Source organism: Otolemur garnettii, unplaced genomic scaffold, assembly GCF_000181295.1.
Source record: "Otolemur garnettii isolate 467f Iridium unplaced genomic scaffold, OtoGar3 scaffold00133, whole genome shotgun sequence".
NCBI classification, from domain to species: Eukaryota; Metazoa; Chordata; class Mammalia; order Primates; family Galagidae; genus Otolemur; species Otolemur garnettii.
Window position 1 is genome coordinate 2,716,042 of NW_003852528.1, and position 7,823 is coordinate 2,723,864.

The 7,823-nt window shown below is 53.8% G+C and overlaps 1 protein-coding gene across 2 annotated transcripts; it reads right to left on the minus strand.

Annotated features, from left to right (window-relative positions):
• Positions 1-350: 350 nt before the first annotated feature.
• Positions 351-2,085, minus strand: HES6 (hes family bHLH transcription factor 6). 2 transcript variants are annotated; one of them, XM_003798239.3, is made up of 4 exons: positions 1,933-2,085; positions 1,774-1,860; positions 1,600-1,681; positions 351-1,341 (listed from the first exon to the last, which is right to left on the minus strand). In XM_003798239.3, the coding sequence occupies exons 1-4, from the start codon at positions 2,011-2,013 to the stop codon at positions 917-919; spliced, it is 675 nt and encodes a 224-aa protein (XP_003798287.1). In that variant the 5' UTR covers positions 2,014-2,085; the 3' UTR covers positions 351-916. The 2 variants fall into 2 exon arrangements, with proteins under 2 accessions (XP_003798287.1, XP_023374043.1); XM_023518275.1 differs by having other exon boundaries at positions 1,213-1,341; positions 1,640-1,681.
• Positions 2,086-7,823: the final 5,738 nt, after the last annotated feature.

Below are 7,823 nucleotides of genomic sequence, written 5' to 3' on the forward strand. Positions count from 1 at the left end.
AACACAAATCACCCACATGGATCAGAAACAATTCTCTGAAAGATACTCTCAACACACATGGCTAGCAATAGGGGATTGTTACATTATTTCTGAAGTTCAGAACAACAAAATGATACAGAGACAAGTCATTTATCCATCTTAGTTACCCTGGAGACAAACCCCATAGCAATGGAATCCTGCAGGCCACACACAAATTCCCAGGGAATTGGCTGCACTCACTACTACACTGCTCACTCTGCCAATAAGTGGTAAAGTTTTAAAGGACATCCACAGGTGTCAGATGCAGGGAAAATGTGCTTGTTTAGTATTTATATATCTGACACACTAATGATAACATCATTTAGTAATGCTTCAAGGTTAACAAACTCCAAAACTCTTTATTTAATAAAATTGAAACATTTTATGGCAACCAAATACACAACCTCAAGTGTGCTACAATCAAACAGCCTGGCTTCCTTCTGGCATCTCAGACACACCCACCTGCCTCCTCCCATCTCCTGGCGGAAGTGGCAAATTCAAACTTCTATTTAGCTCAGGGCTGTTAGGGTTTGAGTGCCCCTCGCCCAGCACCACTCCTGCCACCCCTGCCCTCAGACCCCACACAGTGCCAGAGAAGGCTGGGAAGTGTGAGCCTGGGAGAGCCTTGGTGGCTCTGCAAGATATTTCCTCCTGCCTGTAGCCCCCTCCACCCACCCCAGAGCTGCAGGGCTCGTAAATGTCACTTCCTCAGGAAAACAGGGTTAGGGACCTGACTGGCTGGTCGTCAGAGACTGCTTGCAAGCCATCCACTGGAGCAGGAGGAAGGGCAGATCTGGGAGACTCCCAGGGCCCCACCCCACTACACGTGACCCCCAGAGAGACGGGAGTAGAGCATGGAAGGGCCAGACCACCCCCGCAGAACTCCGGCTGGCGTTGGTCACCAAGGCCTCCAGACACTCTGGGCTATTCTGGAGGCGGTCAGGCTTCCCAGGGCTGCAGGCACCAAGTCCGGCCCTTCAGCAGCTGCCCGACTCAGTTCAGCCTCCGGGGCCTCCTCCGGGTCGGAGCACAGTTCGTCTCCCGATCCTGGTGGGCTGGGCATTGGGGACCCCGGGGTCCCTCCCGCAGGCCAACCACTCCGCCCAGGGGCTCCAGGCGGCCCGGCCAGGGCGTCTCCTAGCAGGTCCCGGAAGCTGCTGCCCTCGCGCAGCGGCATGGACTCCAGCAGGTGGTTCAGGAGCTCAGCGGCGACGGTGGCATCGATGGCGTGGCACGTGGACACGAACGTGTGCACCTCATGCATGCACTGGATGTAGCCCGCGGCGAAGCGCTCGCTGGCTTCCGCTTGCAGCTGCTCCCGCTCTGCGTACAAGGGCGGGAGAGAGAGTGCGGTGAGCAACTGCGGTGGCCCGGCCCAAACAGCCCACTGGGACTGAGCTCACCCAGGAGACACAAGGGAATACCCTGCTCTACGGGGAGCACTATCCTCCACAAGACAGGACAGGGGTGTCCGGAGGGGAAGTGCTCCGTCAGGGAGTAGGGTCGGCTGGGCGAACGCGCCCCGCGCCCAGGGGGGTAGGCGCCCTCAGCCCGCGTCAGGCCAGCCCCGCAGACACTCACCACGCGCTCGGCCCCGCAGCGCGCCCTGGACGCGCCGCACCGTTAGCTCAAGCACCTCGGCGTTCTCCAGTTTGGCCTGCACCTGCTCCGGCAAGGAAGGCAGTGAGCCGGCCGTGAGCTGCGAGACCCACGCTGCCCACCCTGCAACTCCGCGCGCCCGCACCGCCTCCGCACCTCCGCGCCCGCCAGCAGCAGCCGCAACTCCTGTAGACTCTCGTTGATCCGCGCGCGCCGCTTCTTCTCCACCAGAGGCTTCCGGGCCTGTGGGAAGCGGGCTACTGAGTCCCGGCCCCTCCTGCCCGCTTGCCCTCAGCCCGCAGCCCCGACCCGCACCTTGCGGTTCCTCCGCGTCTCCCAGCGGTCTTCATCTTCGCTACCCGCCCGGTCCCTGCCCGACGCCAGGGGCGGAGCCATGCCCGTTCACCCGGAGCACGTAGGGGCGGTGAGCGCCGGCGCCCTCGCCGCACCGAGGGTGTCCAGCACGGCCCTTGCTCCTCTGTGTCTTCCGGCTTGCGGCGGCCCCGCCCCTTTTATAGCAGCTTATTTGCATCTGAATGCGCCAATTGGCCGCGGGGGCCGGGAGCCGCCGACCGCGAGGCGCGCCGCAGCCAATGGGAGCGGCTTGCTTTGTCGGTCCCGCGGCTCAGGCAAGCAGGCAGCTGGCGGGGCGGGCCCCCAGCCCGGCCTCCGCGCGACCCCCGCGGGGGTGGCACCCAGGGGGCGGTGGCCCGGGGGGCGGTGGCTCTCGATGAGCTAGTTTCCCTCCCTGTGTTAGAAGCCCGGGTCGGCTGTGAGCGCGGGCAGGGCTTACCCATCCGCCCATCTGTGCATCTAGCCACTCTTAATAGCTCTTCCTGTCCTTCATCCAGATGCATCCAGAGAGGGGCGCTCCGGCTCCAGTGCCCAGACGCTGGGTCTTGGGTCCAGAACCACAGTTAAGTCATTGGTCTCTGGACCTAGAGGGGGCTTCAGGTTTGGACTGGGGTGGCTGCGAAGCCCCGGGAAGGTGGGGGTGAATTGGGCCGCGGGAGTGCTGCGGTTCTGCAGTCCCCAGACATTCCTTACGGACCCGTCCAGACTCCAGGTCAGAGCCCCTCTGCCGCCCTCCACCAGGACGGGAAACCTGGTGGGGCAGACCCAGGGTGCTTCTGCCCGCACCGCTCTTCCCCTGGGCCCGTCCTCCCCCACACAGAGCCTGTCTTTCTCTCGCCCCCCCTCCCTCCGCTCCTAGTCCCCTTGGTGCCCTCGTCCCCCTTGTTCCTCCTGGACTCGCTCCCCCGCTACCCCCTCCCAGCCCGCGGAGGCTGCCGTCTGGCCCCGTAACTTGATGCCGGTGACAGTTGGCAGCTGCAGCCGCTTCGGCGGAGAAAGCGGCGGCTGCGCCAAGAGCGACAGGTGTTGGCCGCGCCTTTGTCTTGTCCGCTTTGTCCCGCGAGCAGGCGGCGGGCGCACTTGTGTTGGCCAGACGCCCGCGACCCCACCCGCGGCCTCCCATCTGCCCTCCCGCCTCGCTGCGGTTGGGGTGCGTCGGCAGTGGGGCAACGCCCCCGAGTTGAGCCTTGGGGACCCTGACCCCGCTCCAGCCTTACCTGCGTTGGTCCCGCTGCCACCAGGCACACTGTGAAAGCTGAGATGCCTTCGAGGAACCTGGCCACCAGGCCACAGGCCTGCCCCTCCGCAGCGTGAGCCCCAGTGCAATTCCGCGCTGCTCACTGCGACTGCTATTGTCGGGGGGCTCTTCTGAGCCCCCTCTAGTGCTATGACCGTCGCTGGTCCAGGCTCCCATCTGACCTGAGACCCTTCTCCACCTCCTTGGCACCAGCAGTACATAGCCTGGCCTTGCAGAAGCACTGGGAGGGAAGGGAGGGTGAGGGTTGCCCCTAGCCTGACTGGAAGGCCACGCAAGAGGGAGGGGGACATGGAAGGCCTGCAATGGCTGAGCAGAGTGGCAGGACTTGCTACAGACCTCCTGCCCAGCCTGCCTGAAGATGGGTCTGGCAGCTTCCCAGTGTCCCCTTCCCTCTGGCTTCTCATCAGTGGGACTCCCACAGGCTTCAGGCAGGGCAAGTTTGACAACAGGTTTGAAGGTTCCCAGTCACCTGATGGATTTCCATAACCACCTGGGAGCCCTTCCTGCCCACTTTTACTGTCCCAGTTCTGGCTTTTGGTTGTCTCTCTATGAGTAGGCCCCTGAGACTCCTGAAGCCCACCATCACTCCCAGGAGTGTGGAACAATTGGAGCTCCTACCGCTCACCCTCTTGGAGCTGCTCAGAGACCCACTGCCTCCCCCATGCTCCACTCCTCCTGTTGGAGCTGCTGCTGGGCAGATTGGAGGGGTGGGTCCCAAGGAAGTTGGTGGCTGGCCTGTGACTTTACTCTTCCTCATCACTGAGACATCACCCCAGGGAAGGAGACCTCCAAGTGTTAGAAGTAAGTTTCCACTACTTTGAGAAAGTGAGATAGGGAGAAATAAACTCAGTGATGTTTCTTGTACTCCCAACTTTGTAAACCAATTTATAATCTTCCCATTATCCAAGTGAACAAGGCCAAACAGAGGTTTTGGGATGCTCTCCACAGAAGGGAATTCATATGGGAACTGGGTGATCAGGGCTTTGGGGAAGACCTCTGAGAAAAGTCCAACAGAGCATGGATTTCATGGGGAACTGGGTACATTGGGGGAAAGGGGACATAACAGAGGCAAATGGTACAAGCAAAAAATGAAAGGCAACTAGGAACTCCAGGAAAAACAAAAAGCTGACCAAGAAAAGAAATGTAATCTTAGCACATTACTTGGGTTAGGAGCCAGCAATTCTTTTACAGTCACAATAATTGTAATATTGTCCATAGGGTTTCAAAATTTGGATTCCATCCATAGAGAAGGCAAGGAAGGCTTATTTATAGTTATAGGACATGATATAAAGTTAACTTTGTAAAAACAAAAGGACAAAAGGACAGATGACGAGAGAGAGGAGGCTGAAGGAAGGGTTAGGGACCTCTAAAGCCCTGCCTGACACTAGAGGGGCGAGGAATGCTGTCTAGAGTTGAGGGAAAGAGAAATTAAGTACTGAAATATGACTTAGTATGACTACATAGTCTTGAGGGGAAAGAGTGTAAGTAGAGGAGGCTGTGTGAGTCAGTAAAATCTTTCTTGGTTGAAGTGAAAGTTGCAAGGATGGTGCCTGTGGCTCAGTGAGTAGGGCACCAGCCCCATATGTGGAGGGTGGCAGGTTCAAACCCTGCCCCAGGCAAACTGCAACAAAAAAATAGCTAGGCATTGTGGTGGGTGCCTGTAGTCCCAGCTGCTCGGGAGGCTTAGACAAGAGAATCGGCTAAGCCCAAGAGCTGGAGGTTGCTGTGAGCTGTGACACCACAGCACTCTACCCAGGGCAACAAAGTGAGATTGTCTCTAAAAATAAATAAATAAATAAGAAGTGAAAGTTGCCCAAGGTCCCATCGGCAGAGTCAACTTCAATTTCCCTTAGTGGTCCACTGGTTGGCTGACTCTGCCTTTTTGTCCCTGGCCACCCCATCTTGGGGCCACAAGGCCTTCCCTCCCTCTTTTGCACAGCTTGCCCAGGCTGACACTTCCTGCCATTTGTCCCTTAGGCCAATCTTGCCTTCAAAGTTTGCCTGTGCACAGACTTCCTGAGCATTTGGGCACTTTGATCCCTCCAGAGCCAGAAATAGAGGCCAGCAGAGGCTGGGCAGGGCCATGGTTGCCACGGAGAGACAGGTTTGCAGCAGAGGTGGCAAGCCATAAATCCCTGGGGGAACAAAAGTAGCAGCCTGCCTGCAGTCATCCAGGCTCCTTGTGGACAGTCTGGCCAGGAGACTTAGAGAATCTCCTTTTGGTTTGGAAATAAAGGAAGGAGCCACTTTCGGGGTTGTAAGGTAAGTAGAAATGCAATTAGGAGTCTCCAGAGGCACTCAGAAGTTCAGTGAAACAACCATAGCTGGCCATTTAGGGCAGTCTATGGAGGCCTCTGTGCTCCCAAGGACAATGCCTTTTGTCCCCCATCAGCACTTGGAGCTAGGGAGCCAGGCCAGGGGGCTGCACAGGGAGCTTCTGGGAGGCTGGGCATTGGGTCTTGGACCCATTCACCTCTCTGTTCCAACTCCCAAGGTCCTGGTTTGAAAACTAGGATGGGGTGGGCTCTTCAGGCCTCCACTCTCTTAGTCTCTCAAGACTTTGTTGCTGTGGCAAGAAGGAGTAGAAGGAGGACAGTGCTGCATTGCCTGTATCAGCCCTGATGGGGACAGAGGACTTTTCTGGTAGAGCATCCTTCTAATGCCTTGCCTTCAGCCTGGCGGCCAGAACACAGACAGCCCGAGAGAGCCAGATATGCAGGAGAAGGGAACAGAGTGGGTGCGTGGGGTCAGAGTCCAGGAGCTCTAAGGGTGTAGCCAGGAGGCAGATCCCTCAATTTGCAAGAGAAAAGACGGGGGGGGGGGCAGTTACACAATCACATTTGCATTATAGACGTTCACTCTCTCCCACACCCAGAAAGGGGATCAGAAAGAAGCAAACTGTACCAGGGAGGCCTTCAGAAGGCATTTGGCAGTGAAGATTCTGAATGCAGAATTTCTGCAGCTCACTTTAAAAAAGAAACATCTTTTGATAATCTTTGATCTCTATTCAGGTTTTCCTGTATTAAAAATACATACAACTCAAATTAAAAATATACTTGCTTTATTTACCAATTTTCTAAAAGGCAAAAAAGGTCATAAAAAGACACAAGCAGTTAAACAAATATAACAAATATATTGCACTGAGTGAAGAAAGTTCGGTTTGTATACAAACAAACCACTTGTTTGGCAAGGCTCAACAAATCATTACACAAACTCTGAGAGCTTATTTACATATCCTTTTGAAATATATTAAAAAGAAGGCTCAGTTTAAAATACAGAAAAAGTTTTTATAACACCTGTGAAAGCACACATACTAAGGAAAATATTACTCGATGCTTGGCATCATGTAAACAAATCACAAATTGATCAACTCAACTCAGCGCATGTTGAAGCTACACAATTAACGACCAAAGAGTATATATTAAATGATAAAAGAATGCTGATGGTAAACATTCATAACAGTAGAGAGAGAATGTTCTGGCAGTTCTGTATTTAGGGAACACACCCGTAACCTTAGATTATCACCTATTCTCTTACCATCTGACTTTAGAGGCAGAAAGCAGTTTGTAACATCTAATTTCCATAAAACATATAGACTATAACCTTATCCTGAGTATCTGAAGGTGATACTACTTTGTAAATTAAAAAAGTGTTCCTTCAATAAGACTAACATTCAAGCATAAGGTGGCTGTGCTGTGAAAACCAGCTGGATTATAAGGACATCTCCCCTTTCCTGTAGCCACTTCCTCACCAAAGAACAAGGAGAACTCTGCTTCCTTTTAAGCTTCATAGAATTGGTCCAATTTTAAGTCAATTGTTTTACTAGTGATAATTTTGCAGTCACACCAGGGATCATTATTAAATTTCCCGAAGTCTTTGGGACATATGATGCAACATGAGGTTCTGTATAAAGTTGGGCAGATTGAACTTGCTTTTCCCCAAGTGTCCCAAGCTGTGAAAGTTCATATGGTGCTGGCAGAGTTGTGGGGCTGCACCAGGTGAGACTGGGCTCCTGAAGAGAATGAGGGCCGGCACTCAGCCCAGGTGCAGTGGGTGAGGTGAGCACTACACCCCAACAATGCAGATGTAGCTGAATGCAGTGGGGACACACTTCACAGCAGTGGCAGCAGCTCTCTGCCAGAAGACGACCTAACACCACTGGCTCTAAGCGTGTTGGTCAAGACCTAGTTTGCAGGAGAAAGTCACCATGTGACTAGTAATATATTTTTACACACATATTGTCCATCACAGCCTGAAAAGGGGAGACAGGAACAATGTGGAAACACACAGAAGGTCTGGTGTGCGTTAATCTGGTGGAGCTGGTCACATAAACCAACTAGGCTCCTTTAGTCCAAAGAAAATGTTTCAACTTTGTTCACTACAAACAAAAGCTGTATCAGACTGAAGTACCGACCACTACAGTGCCTGAAGCTGAAGCTGCTGTTTGCCACAGTATGCTGCACACCGTTTAACGCAAAATATTTGGAAATAAAATTAAGAGAGGTTGTTATTTCCACTTGGTATGTTAAAAAGAAAATCTAGATCAACTAAATTAAAATTTAGATAAAAAGCAGCTCCCAAGAGAGGGCAGAAT